Here is a 19,122-nt window from a genome sequence, read left to right as displayed (position 1 = left end):
TATCTTTAACGTTTCTTATGCATACCTTTTTATTGCTTTGGGAGTTGTGACTGAAAGTCACTGAGGCTCTGGAGTTTTTCACTTGCCCCCACTTCCTTCCATGTTCTTTTTTTATGTCCCCGTTTTAATGAAGGAGAACTCCCTTTTATTTTGAAACTGCAGAAGACCAAATGAGGAATATGTCAATTAATGACCCTGCGAAAACCTTGCATCTTATAAATGAATTCCCTCGGGAACTAAATGCCATCATTTGGCAAGCTAGATTATTCAGTATCTCTCTTTAGTGTGTAGATTTTCCCCATAAAAAAGAGACAGAAAGAACCATTACCAACCGAGCGATATAACCATGTTCCTGTGAATAGACACAGATATACAAACTGTGTGTCTCTTTAAAATGTAATAAGTTTGATTTTTTGAAAGTCCAAAGTAAGAAGAATTTAGAAACATAAGAGATAAAATTCATTGTGTTATATTTCACTTTATTATGTAAAAGTCTTCATAAAACTTTGATGGCCACATAAAGCTTTCTTTAATCCTATCATCTGAAGAAAGGTGAAGAGTACCAATTTAATTAGAAATAACTGATTCCTCAGAGTCACATCTCTCTGATACCTTTTTAATTTTCCTCTATAATTAGTTCCTCTTGGATTTGTGAGCTCTATTGGTACTGCATTGTGCCAGAATACTTCCTGGTTAAAATGAAAGCAATTTGCTATTGTTTATTTGATCTCTTCCTTGTTAAACAACAGCTGACTAATGTCTTCTTTCTCACATTGGACTGCCTGTGTTTATGAAGTCAACTAATGGCCTGTACAACCAACTATTTTGCCTAATCATGCTAATATTTCAGTAAACAGCTTGGTCAATAGTGTCCAAAAATACTTTATTGTTGTCATCTCTGAATTGATTACTTCATTCATTGATTACTTCATACATTTGTAGCTTAGACACTTAGGAAAATAACACTTATTAATGGGGCTTGTGTATTATTTCCAATGCTGCTATAGTCATTCTTGTATATTTCTTATGGACATAACCACTCATTTCTCTTGGATACATACCTTGGAGTGGAATTACTGGGTAATAGAGTAGGCATGTCTTTTAGAAACTACCAGAGGACTCCAATGTGGTTGTACCTATTTACACTTCCACAGGCAATGTGAAGAGGTCTAGTTGTTCTACATCCTTACCAGACTTTGGTATTGTCAAGACTTTTTAATTTTAGCAATTTTGTTAGGTAAATTATAATCCTCACTGTGGCTTAACTTATATTTCCCTGATTGTTCATAATGTAGAACATTTTTTTATATGGTTATTAATTTTTTGAATATTTCCTGTTGTGAAGTATCAGTTTACCTCCTAGTGTCCAATGCTTATGAGTACTTGCCAGGAGAGAGAGGAAAACCAAGAAAACCTTTTAAAGTTTTATTTATTTTTGAGACAGAGAGAGACAGAGCATGAGCAGGGGAAGGGAGAGAGAGAGGGAGACACAGAATCTGAAGCAGTCTCCAAGCTCTGAGGTGTCAGCACAGAGCCCAATGCAGGGCTCAAACTCACAAACCATGAGATCATGACCTAAGCTGAAGTCGGATGCTTAACTGACTGAGCCACCCAGGCGCCCCACCAAGAAAACCTTTTAACTACAGGGAACAAACTGGTGGTTACCAGAGTGGAGGTGGATGGGGGGATGGGTGAAATAGGCAATAGGGATTAAGGAGCACATTTGTTGTGATGGACACCAAGTGTTATATATGGAAGTGCTGAATCACTTTACACCTGAAACTAATATTACACTGTTATTACCTAACTGGAATTTAAAGAAAAACTAAAAAAAAAAGAAAGAAAATTAAAAGGTGCATATACTAGAGAAGACATTTCAAATATGTATTTCTAACAATTCTCTTATTTTCAAAATATATGAAAAACACAATAATGTAATATTCACAATGTATGGTATTGTTTTGGCACAATTGACATTTTAGGCTTGATAACTCTCTTTTGTGGGAGATTGCCTTGAGCATTGTATGATATGTAGCTGCATTCATAGCCTCTATCCATTACATCCCGTAGTAGCCCTGACACCCAAAAAGGTCCCCCGATGTTACCAAATGTCCCTTGGTTGTGAACCACTGATATATCCCATTGGATCAATAATAAATGCAAATATAAGGATATAGATTTAGAGTTATTGTGTTATGTGCAGGTTTCATGCTTGCAGTGATGTCTCTGGTTCTTTTTGTTCTCTGCCATATAACATTCCACTCACAGAATTCCCCCTTAGGATCTCTTGTAAGGCTGGTTTTGTGGTGATGAACTGCTACAGTTTTTGTTTGTCTGGGAAAACTTTCCTCTCTCCTATTATAAATGACAGCCTTGCTGGATAAAGGATTCTTGGCTGCATATTTTTCCTAATCACCACATTGAATATGTCCTGCCATTTCCTTCTGGCCTGCCAAGTTTCAGTAGATAGGTCTGCTACTACCCTTATGTGTCTACCCTTGTAGGTTAAGAACTGTTTGTCCCTAGTGGCTTTCAGAATTCTCTCTTTATCTTCGTATTTTTCAAGTTTCACTATTAAATGTCCTGCAGAAGATCGATTCCTATTAAATCTGAAGGGAGTTCTCTGTGCCTCCTGGATTTCAAAATCTATTTCCTTCCCCAAATTGGGCAAGTTCTCAGTTATGATTTGTTCAAGCACACCTTCTGCCCCTTTCTCTCTCCTTCTTCTGGAACTCCTATGATATGGGTATTATTACATTTCATTGAATCACTTAGTTCTCTAATTCTCTCCTCGTGTTCTAGAATTTTTTTATCCCTCTCAGCTTCCTTTTTCCCCTAATTTTATCTTCTATTTCACTTATTCTCCCCTCTGCCTCTTCAATCATTGCTGTCACTGCCTCTAATTTATTTTGCACCTCATTTACAGCATTTTTTAAATTCATCATGACTATTTTTTAGTTCCTTGATCTCTGCAGCAATATACGCTGTTGTCTTCTATGCTTTTTTCAAGCCCAGCTATTAATCTTATGACTATTATTCTAAATTTTTGTTCAGTTATATTGTTTATATCTGTTTTGATCAATTCTTTAGCTGTCATTTCTTCCTGGAATTTCTTTTGAGAAGAGTTCTTCCATTTCATCATTTTGGCTAGTTTTCTGTCCCTTATGTGTTTTAAAAACTTGTTATGTGTCCTGCACCTGTGAGCACTACTGTATTAAAGAGGGGTCATACATTGTCTAGGGCCTGGCCTTTCAGTAGGTGTTTGTTAGAGTGTGTTACTAGCTGTCTGTGGTTGTGAGTCTGGTTGCTTTATCTTCCTACTTGTAATTATGTTTCAGGCCCTACACCAGGTGTGCCTTGATTTGTTTGTTGAAGTAACCCTGGAAAAGAAAACAAAAACACAAAGAAAAAACAAAATCAAAACAAAACAAAAACCCAAAACACCAGCAACAACCAAACAACAGGGTGGGGATGGTGTTGATGGAAGAGGCCTTATCCCATACAAAGAGAGAAGTGACCCGGGTGAGGAAAAAGAAAAGAAAAGAAAATTGACCAGGAAGAGAAACTATACAGCTTAATCCAGAGAGAGAGAGAGAAAGAGAGAGAGAGGAAAATACAGAAGGAGATACAGAACAGGTATAAAGAGAATATATTAAATATGTCTGGTTAAACAAACCAACAATAGAATAACCAGACCAGAGGAGTGAAGAAATAAGGAGGAAAGGAAAAAAATTATATATATATATATATATATATATACACACACATATAAATTATATGTATATATATACATATAAATTATATGTATATATTTATAAATATATGTATATATATAAATATATGTATATATTTATAAATATATGTATATGTATACATATAAATATATGTATAACATATATATATTATATATATATTATACATATATATATAATAAGAATTGTCCAAGAATTAAATCAGAAAATCCAAAACCGCTGGGCGCCCTGGAACCAATGACAGCACTGTTCTCGAGGAGGGACTGTCTGTTTCATTGGCGTCAATCCTACTCCAGTAGATACACAGTTACCAGGCAAGGAGGGGTGTGTTTAGTGTAGGCTGGTCCCGCCTCCACTGTGGGCCCGCTGTTCATTCCCTGAAGCCATACCTTGTTGGTGATAGGGAGAAAAGTAACACCCCAGTCTCTCCTCCAAGGACCGGCTATCCCAAACCATTCTGTTCAGGCTGTCCTCACAGTTCAGTGGGCCTGAACAAGGCAGTTTGTCCCTCTCCGCTGACTCCTGCGCCTCCCTGGGACTCAGTTGGGACTTAAACCCCGATGTCTTTAAGGTTCCTACTCCCTTCGCCCGGTTTTGGGGAAGTGCCACTCCTTTGACCGGTTATATAACTTCTTCCCACAGCACTCCAGGCAGGGAATTGCTTTCTCCCACTGCAGACTGTGTCTCTGGACTAGTTACTGAGCCCTGGGCTGGCTCCCCTCCTCCCCAGGTGTGCAAACAGGGCAGCCGGCCCCACTCCAGAGAAAGCCCTGTAGTTAGAGATTGGATCTTTCTCCCTCTCGGTCTGTGGTTTTTCTCTTGTCCATATAAATACTTCCACAGTCTCTCTTTCTCTTCCCTTTGGCTCTCTGCACAAGGGGATCCTTCCTATCCGTGTCTACACTGCCCGTTTTATCTCTCCCAGTTTGCAATCACACACCTATGGCCTGCCAGTTTGTCCCCGTGGGCCCCTGAAGATGTCTCTGTCATGTCATAGCCTGGATTCTTGGAATTCAAAGTCCTTTGGCCTCAACTCTGCTGTGTTTGAGGGACGAGAGAACTTCAGGTCCCTCTACTTTGCCATGTTGGATCTCTGCCCCTATATATAACCCTACAATAGGCATTTTTTAAATAATCAGGGAATTTACAGGATGACATAAACATGAGAAAAAAAAATAAAAATATTAAAAAAAATCAAATGGAAGTTTTAGGGCTACAAAATACTATATAGAAACCAAAAAAATCCATTCGAAGGACAAAGGAACATCAACAACAAAAATCCCTGGATAGAAAATAGATACAATTTGGAGCACCTAGGTGGCTCAGTCAGTTAAACGTCCAATTCTTGATATCGGCTCAGGTCATGAATTTGCTATTCCTGAGACTGAGCCCTATGTGGAGTTCTGAGCTGACAGCATTGAGACTGCTTGGGATTCTCTTGTCTCCCTCTCATTCTGTCCCTCCCCCCACTTTCAAGATAAATAAATAAATAGTTTTTAAAAAGTTAAAAAGAAAATGGGCACCTAGGTGGTTTAGTCGGTTAAGTGTCTGACTTCAGCCTAGGTCATGATCTCACCATTTCTGAATTTGAGTTCCATGATGAGCTCTGTGCTGGAGCCTGGAGCTCAGCTCAGAGCCTGGAGCCTGCTTTGGATTCTGTGTCACCCTCTCTCTCTGCCCCTCCCCTGCTCACATTCTGTCTCTCTCACTGTCTCTCTCTCTCAAAAATAAGTAAACATTAAAGAAAAAAAGTTTTTTTTTAAGTTAAAAACAAAATAAAATAGAAACAATTTAAGCTAAAGCAGAAGCTAAAACATTTGTGGAAAAAATTAACAGAGCCTCAGTGACCTATGAAAAATGTCAAATGATTTAACACATGTGGTATTGGATTTAGGGATGACAGGAAAAAAATTTGAAGAAATGATGTTTAAAGAACTCGAATAAAAAGTATAAATTCACAGAACAAAATTAGGTTTGAATGCCTCAGGAAAAACAAAAAAGAAAATCACTTCAAGACATACAATAATTGCTGAAAATGAGCAATTTATAAAATATTAAAATCTGTCAGAGAAAAAAAGATACATTTTATACAAAAGAACAAAAATTGATAACTCTAGACTCTTTTCAGAAACTATGCAAAGTATCTTTAAAATATTAAAAGAAAAAACCCTCTCAAACTAGAATTCTATACCAAAATTAAGGGTGAAATAAAGACATTTTCAAGCAATTAACGATTACATATTTCATGGCCATCAGAAATATTAAATAAAGCTGTAATGACAACTTATTGCATTTATAATATGTACAAATAAAATGATGACATGATAATATAGTACAAAGGGGAGAAGCAGTAGAGAAGTTCAGTATGTTATATGTGAAATGGAATAATATTATTTGAAGATACTAGAATGTGATAATTTAAAGTTGCATAATATAAACTCTAGAACCATGAAAGAGAGAAAATGGGGCTGGAAAGGCAGAACAACCGAATGAAAGAAAGAAGAAGGAAGAAAGGAAGGAAGGAAGGAAGGAAGGAAGGAAGGAAGGAAGGAAGGAAGGAAAGAAGGAAAGAAAAAGTAGTTAGCTAAAATAACCATGTATGTGTAGTGGCTCATAACTTGGACGGCCCAGGTTTAAACCATTTTATTCCCTCTTGGTCAAATTAAAACATGCTCCTTGCTTATTGATGTAGTTTGCAAAATGAAGGCCATGTTATTGTTTGTAAATCAACCACTGTAAGTCCTGAAGACAGTAAAACTGAGGAAGAAGGTAAGGGAAAATCTGCATGGTGGATGCTGTCAAGTACCCTTACTTAGCATTGCAGGAGGAATTAGGTTCATGGGCCAATGACACCTTTAGATGTTGATAGTCTCTTAAGCCAGGGCTCTTGCTATAGGGGCAAGTATACTGGCTCTAGGTAATTGGAAAATAAAACTATTCTCACTTCCAGCATTCAGTCATGTAAACATTTATGGGAACTTAGAGGAAGATTAAGACAAATCATACAGAAACCACCCAAAAAAGACCTGGTGCTGAGCCAGGAGATTGGAATGTTGAGGTTTATGTTAAATGGTTTAGGGATTCCTGAACTAGCTACTGAGGATAATGAAATAAAATGACATGGAAATATCCAAACAGAGAAAAGGTGGGCATACTTCTCTCATACCCACGGAAGCCATTAGTGTGAACACTGTGGGCTTAACTCAGCATCCATAGGAAGAAACCACCTACTGATGATTTTAGGCAGATTTCTCTGAAGTCAAGGGTCTGCACAAAACCAGCAAATAAATCATACTGGACTCCTTCCAGAAGCCCCAGTGGTCTAAAAACAGGGATTCAGTAGAACTGACACCTACTCAGCTCTAGGATTTGGTTATCCTTTTGTTAGTGAGACTTCTTGCTCAACTATAGACCCCAACAGTTATATCGCACTTTATTAGAACATTGACAATGAATGAAACATTCCAGTCCCCTTATCAGAAAAACCCTGATAGCAATGGAATGCCTAGAAGACATCCCCCCATATCCCCTTCCTTGCTCATGATCAGGGGCTAAACATATACTGACCTCATCTTTGATCATGTGCTCCCTGCCTTCTCTCCTGCATGTAACCCCCTAAACCTGTCCTAAAAAATTCTAGGTGTCCACCTTGCAAGCAGAGAGCTCAGTTGTTAAGGCTTGAGCCTACCAGTTCACACAGATATAGGCACCTGGAACTAAAATTTTCCCTCTTTTCTAAACCCTTATCTCTTGAGTTATTGTTTTCTCTTGCAATGAGTTTATCCAAGTTTGTTTAGCAATAATGTTGGCAAACCCAGCCAGGACCTATGCTTTCAATCTGTCCAGCCACCTCAGGGTTCTCTGGGACAGAGCAGTTGGCTCCATCAGTTCATCAGGGCTCACTCACTAATTTCCTGAGTTAATGGCTGTGATGCATGGTTTCTTATCAATCTTACAGAAGCAGCCAGCGAAAATACAATTAAAGGTTTATAATATTGGAGAGTCTATCAGTGTATTTCATGTGGAACAATTCCTCTGATCAAGAAAGGCACTTTGCTTTTACTAATCTACAAAAGGGACCAAAGTAACATTGGATTATCTGGCTATATCACATTTCATATCACATTTGGAACAGTGGTCTCATTAAACACAGAAACAGAAATGCAATGTTACTTTAAATAGGCATGGAAAGAGGCATGAACATATGGCTAATATATTGGATAGATATATTTTTCAATTGGATATGAAAGAGAGCCAAGGAGATACTCCACAGGAAACATTTCTTAGAACCAGAGGTGGGACTAAGGAAATGGGGAGACTGCAGTTCCCGAGCTTTATATCTTTATATCTTCTGTTTTGATAGACCCAGTTATGCTTATAATAATGCCAGGCATAAGTGTAATATACAGTAAAAGGTAGCTATGTGTTTGTGATTGACCTTTTTTAATACTCTTCAAGTAAGTTTTCATTTTGGAACATTCCAGACCTGATAGTGGTTTTATAGTCCTCTGCTTAACTGTTGTTGATAGTAAAACATGTCAATTCCTATAAGTGTGCAATGCCATAAAAAGTTTTCTCTGTTGTCATTCAGGGAAAACAACATGGCATCTTTAATAATTCCCATTGGTATTTATCATCAGTTGGGTATTGTTAGGTCTCAAAATACATCACATCTATATTATTACCCTCTCAATATATATGACTCTTTATGGAGAAAATAGAGAAAATATTAACATTTGTCATTATTTTAGGGAAATACTATTATTTTTGGAAAGAGAACCTCTCCAGGTTTCAATGTGTCTGACTCAAGTAGTGCTCTGAAACACTGTAAAACTGGTAAGTTGTAGGGGAAGCTTTAACATACATTAAAAAATATAGAACCATTTCTAGATATTGAGTTTCAATCCCGTTGTTCATAGGTAGAGTCAAATGTGAAAAGTTCTTTAGGTGAACACCATGATAACATTAGAGAATTCTAGAAGGCATTATCATTCTAGTTGTCATACAAATACAGCATATTTTCATTATAAGTGTGACAGTATGGGGCAAATTAAATAATTGAGTACACTTTGATATACTTCAAGTGATGTTATTTTCCATTTGTTAAAGAATTTTCATGTCAAACTTCATAATGTCCATATCATTACTAATATACATTTGAGAGCATTTCCAATCCATGCCAAATGGTGACGCCTCAAGAAGTAGGTAGCTGAATGAAATCTTTGCTTTTTTTCTTTTTTCCAAAGAAATGTGTTATTCCCTGTGCTTATAAACCTACTAGACTTAACACTTCAATTTATCCTGTTCTGTTAAGCAAACAAACAACAAATATCAGCTCAGATGACTAGTATCATGTGGACAAGAATATGATTTTTGGCAAAACTAAGCCATAATAGATTTTATTTCATATTCTTCTGTGTTAAGATTACAAAACTTTTTAAACATTCATTTTAATGGAATAAATTACTCATATATTCTCAAGTAGTTTGACAGATTGTTCTCTGTAGATCAAGCAACTTGTAGATCAATCACAATTTGTCCTTTTTCTTCATAATATGATGCCTGTGATCTGTGATTAAATTTCTACTTCTAATACTCAGCTCAACTATATTTTCTGCATGGTGAGTCTGTGTCTTAGAATTAAGAATCAAATGTTGATTTCATTTGTTTTTTATAAAATGCTGTTTATATATCTTTCTCCTCAGCCATTTTAGAACAGTTTGAAAGTTGTTTACAGTAAGAAGAAAGCTAAAGAACTTTTTTTCTATGGGAAGGGGGGATGCTGGGCAGATAATCAAAATGATTCCCTTGAAAACATAAAATTTTTCTTTTTACTCTGTCACCCCTTGCCTCTTCTACACTTGTAGGGAGTGTGTGGGAGAATGTATATGCATGTGTGTCTATGTCTATGGTTTAGAGTAAAAACTAATATGTAAAAATGTGCTTTAAACAAATATTACAGATTGGTGCAAGTTACACTATCAAAGCAGAAAAAAACATAAAAAGTAGAAAAATTCTTTGACTTTGAATAAACCTATCTTTTCTACAGTTATCACTAATGCATTATTCCAAAGTTTTTCTCTTTAAATATCTGTCAGCTTTCACTCACTTCATCAACATCTCTATTGATGACCCTTGTAACATCTATTATGGAGAATATAAGAATAATTGATCTATTTTCAAGGAGCTTAAAAGTGATCTGGGGAAAGAAGAATCACAACACCAAAAATGAGAGACCTTGGATTAGAACAAATTTCCATAGCTCTTAATCTAGTGTTCCTTCAATTTCAGAATATTTACACCTAATGCACACGGCATACCTAGTGAATAAGTAAATGGTAGAGCACATGAAATGGACCATAAATACACTGGAAATTGGTATGGGTTTTATAAAAGAGAGGCCTCAAGGTGTCCTGAAGGATAAGGCTATATGGACAGGATTTGTCTACCTAAAAAGAAAAAAACATGTACGGATAGAAAAAAAGAAATGGACGGGGAATACAGAAAACCACAAATTTGTTTTTTTTACCAAAACAGAAGTTGTATTTTGGCACTATAAGAAAACAATACTGGATATTTATAGTAGATGAGAGGCTGATTGTGAAGGACTAGGTGAACTTGGGGATTGATAAGGGAGTTAGGTAATTGTTTTGTTAAGGAGACACTGATAGGATGAAAACAGAATTCTTGAGTAATGTTCAATTCCTAAAAGTAAACTATATTTGTGGGGTAATTACATTATGCATCATCAATAAAATGCAATTCTATATAGCCATAAAATGATTTGGATTTTCATGTGCTCTTAGAAATGTATTTTTAATGTCAATTTTTAATGTCAATTCCTTGTCAAACCCAAGGAAAATAACTATACATGTGAACACTATTCTCTCAATAAATAGCATTGAACACTATGGTTTTAATAAAAAGCATATAAATGTAAACATATACTAGTACCCACAACACACAAAGAACACACACACACTGTACTAATGTGTATATTACTGTTCTCAGAGGATATCCAGGAAATAGATTGTTTATCCAGGAAATAGATTGTTATATCCTGCTGCTATGTGTGCCATGTTTTCTTTTCCATTCACATAAGCTACTTTGATCCTTTTCAGAAATAAATTAGGGAAAAATACGTACTTCTAACAATTTTATTGGAATGGTTATTCTGTTTCTGTTTAAAAATGCTTCAACATCCAATTTGACATTTAAAAGTAAATATGCTTAAAATTCCTAATTTACATGGATTTTGCTTTAACACTGATTTTAATGTAGATCCTGAATATTCATATATATTTTATTCATTCATTCACTCCTTCAATAAATATTAGTAATATGCAAGAATGTGTATAAACTATTTCATGTATATTTGAAGTCTATCCTGTTCTCCTCAAATGCAGTTTTAAAAATGAGATTTCAAAAAGCGTAGTGTGGATATTTTAAATATTACCCATAAAACTGAAAGAAGATACAACTTTTCTAAACATGAAAATAACTTTATGTACTTAATGTGGCTTAGTACCAAATTTGTGTCAATCCAAGTTTCTCAGAGTAAGAACTTGGCCAGAGGATATGTCTATGTAGGAAAAATACATCCCCAGTTGGATAAATGTACCCATGGGATTGCCTCAGAGAAACAGAGTGTACAGCATTATGATGCTTCTTCCTTCTGTTTCTGATGATTGGGAGCATAAATTGCAGGAAATTGATGGAAATATGGGAAAAGGAGATGCAACGCTATTCCTGGGATTCACATGAGGCACTTTCCTATGAAAGTATTTTCCCCTCTCTGGTAAAAAACAATGGCACAAAAGGAAGGCTTTAATTACTGCAGGAGCTTTTTAAGAACCTAGATAACTGAGGAACTATTATGGTTGAAAATATTTTTTTAAGAACAAAGCCAACAAAACCAGTGTTGTTATAAGGATGGGCTGATGGGAAAGCTATGGTATAAATTTAGATGACTGTAGTGAAAGAATGGTATTTCTATTACCCACATCAGTCAGTTACCTCAATTACCTCATTTTATCATTTTGAAGCTGTGATAAGTAAACATGCACAAGCTAACCAGTGGTCCTCTGTATAGCACTAAACAAATGAATGAATGAATACACACTGAAAAGAAAATAAATTCAGTTCCATTTGGCTGGGGACTTTCTACATCCTTGGTATATCCTGCTTAAAATTACAGAAGAGGCATTTGAGGTGAATAATGTTAAATTTTGAGTGAATGAATTATGTATGCAATATATATATTATGTATACATATGTAAATTCATGGTTTGACTCTACTAATGTGCAGTGACCATCACTGGTATTAGCATAAGCTGTGAGGGATTCATGCAAGAATGGAGCAGGAAAGAGAAGATGTGCTTTTCTCAAGGACCTAAAAACTTATAAGGAAGACTTAATATAAGACATTAATTAATTGTTCTTTACCAGAATCTCTTTCAAAGTATGGGTCTCTAGAATCCTTGCTATATTTTCTACATTTATCATTTCCAGGTTAAGAAACTCAATAATATTCTGTGAATGTGGAACCCACCATGATCCTTATCTTATTTATGGAGATCTTTATAGCACAAACAGGCATTCAATATCATGGAGTTTGATTTTTTGTTTGTTTGTTTACTGAGGAGGAAAAATAACCCTCAAAAGGAGATACTCGTCATATGTTGCCCAATGAGTAACTCAGCTAGGTGTCATATTGAGGGCTTTGGAATCCAAGTTCACAGTCTATATGATTGTGATTTCATGTGCTGTTTTTGTTTTTGTCTTTCAGAAATGTATATTCTGAATTCTTCTTACTGTTTGGAATGCTGCTCTGGGCCATTTGTAATATCACTGACCAATAAAATTTCCCAAAAGTGGGAGGTGCTTTAAGTTCACCTGTCTGAGTATCAAAATTAGACACCAACATGAACCATCCTTTGTGTAAACACAACTTTTCTGCCCACAATTCTTACTCATTTTGATTATGATGACATAAAGTTGATAACATGGAAAGGGTGAACCATTCAGTGGTTTCTGAGTTCATTTTGCTGGGACTTTCCAAATCTCAGAATCTTCAGATTTTATTCTTCCTAGGATTCTCTGTGGTCTATGCTGGGATTGTGTTAGGAAACCTCCTCATCTTGGTCACTGTGACCTTTGACTCACGCCTTCACACACCAATGTATTTTCTGCTTATCAACCTCTCCTGTATTGATATGATCCTGGCTTCTTTTGCTACCCCTAAGATGATTGTGGATTTCCTCCGAAAGCAGAAGACCATCTCTTGGTGGGGATGTTATTCTCAGATGTTCTTCATGCACCTCCTAGGTGGGAGTGAGATGATGTTGCTCGTAGCCATGGCAATAGACAGGTATGTTGCCATATGCAAACCCCTCCATTACATGTCCATCATGAACCCCCGAGTGCTTGGTGGGCTGCTGCTATCCTCCTACACAGTTGGATTTGTGCACTCATCTAGTCAAATGGCTTTCATGTTGAATTTGCCCTTCTGCGGTCCCAACGTGGTGGACAGCTTCTTCTGTGACCTTCCCCTTGTGATCAAACTCGCCTGCAAGGATACCTACATGCTACAACTGCTGGTTATTGCTGACAGTGGCCTCCTGTCCCTGGTCTGCTTCCTCCTCTTGCTTGTCTCCTACACGGTTATCATACACTCAGTCAGGCACCGTGCTGCTAGTGGTTCCACCAAGGCCTTCTCCACTCTCTCGGCACACATCACGGTTGTGACTCTCTTCTTTGCCCCATGTGTCTTTATCTATGTATGGCCCTTCAGCAGATACTCTGTAGATAAAATTCTTTCTGTGTTTTATACAATTTTCACACCTCTCTTAAATCCTATTATTTATACATTAAGGAATCAAGAAGTAAAAGCAGCCATTAAGAAGATAAGAACTCGACATATAAATTCAAAACCCACTTTGTAGATGATGTTTTCAAAGAGGCAATTTTTTGTTTTGGACATTATTAAGGAATAAACTTTTAATGTATTTCAAGTTCTGTATAAGGAAACAGTAGATGTAATTGTTAGATAGGAAACCCCTCTTCTGTCATCATCAATGGTTAAAGCATGACATCTCCATTCTGGAAGACATGCATTTAAATCCTCTGTTCACTGGGGCACCTGGGTTGCTCAGTGGGTTAAGGGTCTGATTCTTGATTTCGGCTCAGGTTGTGATCTCACTGTTTGTGAGATGGAGCCCTACTTTGGGCTTTTTGCTGATAGTGCAGAGCCTGCTTGGGAGTCTCATTTTCTCCCTCTCTGCTCCTCCCCGACTCATGCTCTCTCCTTTCTCTCTCTCTCTCAAAATAAATAAATGAACTTAAAAAAAATCTTCTCTTCACTACTGTTTCTAATGCAAATTTGAAAAAATGAATAAATTATCTACTTAGCTTCTCTATCTATAAAAACTTCTTTATACATTTCTTTTATAATTTTGGCGTGTTTTTAAAGTTTATTTATGTATTTTAAGACAGAGAGAGAGAGAAAGAGAATGAGTGGGGAAAAGGCAGAGAGAGGGAGAGAGAGAATCCCAAGAGGTTCCACAATGTCAGTTCAGAGTCTAACTCCGGACTCAAAATCACGAACTTTGAGATCATGACCTTGGTCGAAATCAGGAGTTAGATGTTTAACAGACTGAGCCACCCTGGCACCCCAGCGTGTTTTTAATCTTTACAAAATACATTATTAGCGTTGCTATTATACTTGTAGTTTTTGTTGGGAATCTGTACATAGAAAATGCACACAGATGATGCCTCACATTGCTATTTGGCTGAGTGCCTGGGTAACTGCTCTTTGGTGCTGGAAAAGTACATTTAGTACATAATCCCTACTTACTGTGTATTAACTTTGTTACTGAGTTGCCCCAGACACAGTGCCTCCAACCATCCTTCACATATGTTGTGAGCCTGGCACAGTGTGCCAGAAGGCTCATCCAGGGTTTCAGAAAGTTTACAGCCCATGGATGGAAAGAGTGAACTAAATTTGCAGTTGTGCCGTGGCATGAACAGTACTATGGTACATGGTTGTAAGTCCAAAACAAATTTTTCAGTAATAACACCAATATTTGTCTCTTCTTTTTTTCTGAGTCCACTGATAAATTGATTCATGGGGCCTACATGGGGTAGGGGTGATTGATACCCCTGAAAAGTCTATAATCAATTCTTTGTACCAGTATCAAGCTTTTTTGTTTTTAAATACGGTTTACAAATAGAAAAAAAACTCAATGTCTTTAGTATACAATTTTGTGAGTTTTGACAAATGCATAGCCATGTAACGAACGATCACAATGAGATTATAGGAAAATGTCCTCAACCCTCAAATTCCCCTGTGCCCCTTTGTGGTCTATCCCTCTCTCCTATCTTCTGGCTCTGATAATAGAATCTGTTTTTTTGTACCTACGTTGCCTTTTCTAGACTGTCATGTAAGTGAACTCATATAGTAAATGGCCTTTTTAAAATGTTTTTATTTTATTTCCAGTTAGTTAGCATATAGCATAATATTAGTTTCAGGTGTACAATATGGTGACCCAACACTTCCACACAATACCTTGTGCTCATCACAAGTGCCCTCCTTAATCCCCATCACCTATTTAATCCATCCTCCCACCTACCTCCCCTCTGGTAACCATCAGTTTGTTCTCCATAGTTCAGAGTCTATTTCTTAGTTTGCCTCTTTTTTTCCCCCATGCTTGTTTGTTTCGGTTCTTTAATTTCAGGTATGAGTGAAATCAGATGGTGTTTGTCTTTCTCTGACTGATTTATTTCTCTTAGCATAATACTCTCTAGCTCCACCCACATCCTTGAAAATGGCACAATTTCATTATTTTTTTATGGCTGAGTGATATTCCATTGTATGTATACACCATGTCATTTTTTCCCCTCCAGATATGTGTTTAGAGTTAGGGTCAGGATTAGGACCAGGGTGAGGGTATGTTCCTGGTATCCTGCAGTTCAGAGATTTCTCCAGAGGGTTAGGTTAGGGTTAGGTTTAGTGTTAGGGATTAGGGGCTTGGGGGAGTTATCATTCGGGTAATCGTTAGGTTTAAGTTAAGGGTAAGGTTAAGTTTAAGGTTAGGTTTAGGATTAAGGTATGTGCCTGGTATCCTGCAGCTCAGAGACTTCTGCACAGAATAAAACCCCAGATTTCTGCTGGGGTAAGAATAGACATGGCAGCCATCCACTGAGCTGGGCAAGGAGGACATTTGTGGCTGTAAATACTCTTTTGTTATTGTTTCTAAGTTTTTATTTAAATTCTAGTCAGTTAACATACAGTATAATATTAAATTCAAGTGTACAATATAGTGATTCAACATTTTGATACAACACTTGTTCAGCACAAGTGCACTCCTTAATCCCCATCTTTGGGGATTTGACCCTATTTGATCCATCCCCCACCTCTCCCTTGGTAACCATCAGTTTATTCTCTATAGATAGGAGTCTGTTTCTTGGTTTGCCTCTCTCTTTTTTTCCCTTTTCTCATTTGTTTTGTTCCTAAATTTTACATATGAGTGAAATCATACAGCATTTGTCTTTCTCTAATTTATTTTGCTTAGCAAAATACTCTCTCACTCTATCCATGTCATTGCAAATGTCAAGATTCCGTTCTTTTTTATGGCTGAATAATATTTCATTGTATATATCTAACACTTCTTTATCCATTCACCAGTTGATGGACATTTGGGCTATTTCCATAATTTGGCTATCATAAATAATGCTGCTGTAAACATTGGGGTGTATCTTTCCCTTTGAAATAGTGTTTTTGTATCCTTTGGGTAAATACCTAGTAGTATGATTGATTGCTGGATCCTAAGGTAGTTCTGTTTTTAACTTCTTGAGGAACTTCCATGTTGTTTTCCAGAGTGGCTGCACCAGTTTACATTCCCACCAACAGTGCAAGAGGAATGGTTCCCCTTTCTCTACATCCTCACCGGCACCTAATATTTCCTGTACTATTGATTTTAGTCATTCTGAGAGGTGTGAGGTGGTATCACATTGCAGTTTTGATTTGCATTTCCGTGTTGATGAGTGATGTTGAACATCTTTTCATGTGTCTGTTAGCCATATGCAGGGCTTCTTTGGAAAAATGTCTATTCATGTCTTCTGCCCATTTTGTAATTGGATCATTAGTTTTTCTGATGTTGAGTTGTAGAAATTCTTTATATATTTTGGTTACTAACTTTATCCAATATGTCATTTGCAAATATCTTCTCCCATTCCATAGGTTGCCCTTTAGTTTGTGCACAGTAAGTAGCCTTTTAAGCATGACTTCTTTCATTCAACATAATGCCTTTGAGATTCCTTCCAGAGCAAGTTGTTTTAATTATTATAAATCTATGGTACATTTTAATATCTATTAAATAAGTATCCTCATTGCTATCCTTCCTCAAATTGTCTTGAAACCAGTTCAGTTATTTATTAGTATGAACTAGAATGATTTTATCAAATGACATGAATACTTAGTAATTATAATTGCGTTAATCTTATACATTGATTTAGGGAAAAATATGATATTGACAATACTGGTCTTTTTAATCCTACACATGGTTTATTTCTGTACTTTTAAGGCCTTCTTTTGTATCTCCCAGTAAAGTTTTATAACTTTCTTCATTAAATACTGAAAATATTAATGTTATGAATTATTTTATTTTAATGTTTATGAGGTCATTTTAAAAAATGTTTATTTAAAAATGTTTTTAATGTTTATGCATTTTTTGATAGAGACAGAGCATGAGTGGGGGAGGGGCAGAGAGAGAGGGAGACACAGAATCTGAAGCAGGCTCCAGGCTCCGAACTGACAGCACAGAGCCCAATGTGGGGCTCGAACTCATGGACTGTGAGATCATGACCTGAGCTGAAGTCAGACACTCAACTGACTGAGCCACCCAGGCACCCCCCCCCCAAAAATGTTTATTTTAAGAGAGAAAGAGAGAGAAGGGGGTAAGGGCAGAGACGGATGGATAGAGAAAATCCCAAGCAGGCTCCACGCTGTCAGTGCAGAGCCGGATGTAGGGCTTGATCCCACCAACCGTGAGATCATGGACTGAGCCAAAATCAAGAGTCAAATGCTCAACCGACTGAGCCACCCAGGTGCCCCAAGGTCATTTTTAACTGTCACTTTTTGATAATTCTGTAATGAAGAAAATGTGTAGTTTTATATAGTTATGTGTATATATATATAGTTTTATATATATATTTACTTGAAATTAGCCACCTACCTGAACACTAAATAATTGACATTTTTAGTCGATTTTCTTGGGCTTAGAATATAATGTTTCAACTATGATAATCTTATGTTTTCCTATTATTTTCTAATATCTTATTTCATATTTTAGCTCATGACATTCTAAGACAATACTTTTTCTGAAATTTTTCTTGAATTCCAATGAACACTATATATATATATATATATATATATATATATATATGTCATAGATGTTCTGAGATATGTATGGAGAACTACTGATTTTAATATGTTTATACAATATGATGAAAATGTTATACATTTTTATAAAATAACATATTTGGGATGATAAAAACTAACATTTGCACTTCGCCTATTTGACATGGAAAAATTTACTAATTTCAGTCTATTGTCAACATTTCCAGTGGGTATAAATAAATGTTTTTTAATTGTAGAAGAAATGAATCTAAAGTTCGGTGTGCACAGCTCAATAAAAACTGGAAGTTTACAAGAAGCTTCACTGCCACCTAGTGGCTGAAATCACCTGTTTCTCTTCCTACCTTTAACGAAAACCAAGAATTAGGAAGGAGGATTTATAAGAATGGTCTGGAGTCTTTTCAGTCCTCCAGTAGGCAATCTATATGCAGCTTATACCTTTCAAAGAGGCAGTCAAGTTGATTACCATCTCACCATTACCCAAAATGGCCATTTTCTCAGACAGATTTTAATGTTACTTGAAGGGTTTTCAGTCTGCTAGTACCCGTCAGGTAAGTCCAGAATTCTAGGGGACATCATAACATATTAAGTCACCATGAGGAATTAGAATATTCTGAAAAAGGTAAGGCAGACTAGGACCAAAAATTTATCTATATGTCAAAAACAATGTTCATGATTTTTAAATCTATTGCCTACCATAGATTTACAAAGCTAAGTCTTTAACCTCCCTAAAGTGTGGATGATCCTTCCAAACTGCAAGAGGAGCTAAAAATATATACTACTTGTCATCATTTTAGTCTGCAAGGCTAGAACACTTTGCTCAGAGTTGTTCTGCCATATGATTTTACTTTGAGCATAATTGGTCAGATAGGTTGATGTGTCTAAAGGAAAGTAAGACTCATTTGAGGCTACTAAAGAGAGAGTGGCCTAAAGCAATTCTTCAGTCTGTATCTA

The 19,122-nt window shown here is 36.4% G+C and overlaps 1 protein-coding gene across 1 annotated transcript; it reads left to right on the top strand.

Moving 5' to 3' along the window:
* The first annotated feature begins 12,719 nt into the window (after positions 1-12,719).
* On the top strand, positions 12,720-14,145 carry LOC125910362 (olfactory receptor 4K13). Its single transcript, XM_049614120.1, has 2 exons — positions 12,720-13,685; positions 14,081-14,145. Exons 1-2 carry the CDS (start codon positions 12,758-12,760, stop codon positions 14,143-14,145), a joined length of 993 nt encoding a protein of 330 aa, XP_049470077.1. The 5' UTR covers positions 12,720-12,757.
* Positions 14,146-19,122: the final 4,977 nt, after the last annotated feature.

The sequence above is a fragment of the Panthera uncia genome (genome assembly GCF_023721935.1).
Source record: "Panthera uncia isolate 11264 chromosome B3 unlocalized genomic scaffold, Puncia_PCG_1.0 HiC_scaffold_1, whole genome shotgun sequence".
Classification (NCBI taxonomy): Eukaryota; Metazoa; Chordata; class Mammalia; order Carnivora; family Felidae; genus Panthera; species Panthera uncia.
The sequence above is the reverse complement of the archived record's forward strand: the minus strand, read 5'-3'. Positions and strand labels throughout refer to the sequence as shown.

What these genes read in the sequence shown, in the direction of transcription:
- LOC125910362 (XM_049614120.1), top strand. Translation starts at nt 12,758, where the DNA reads ATGGAAAGGGTGAACCATTCAGTGGTTTCTGAGTTCATTTTGCTGGGA. An exon ending in TCGACATATAAATTCAAAAC is followed by an intron (nt 13,686 to 14,080) that starts CCACTTTGTAGA and finishes CTCTCTCAAAAT; the next exon opens with AAATAAATGAACTTAAAAAA.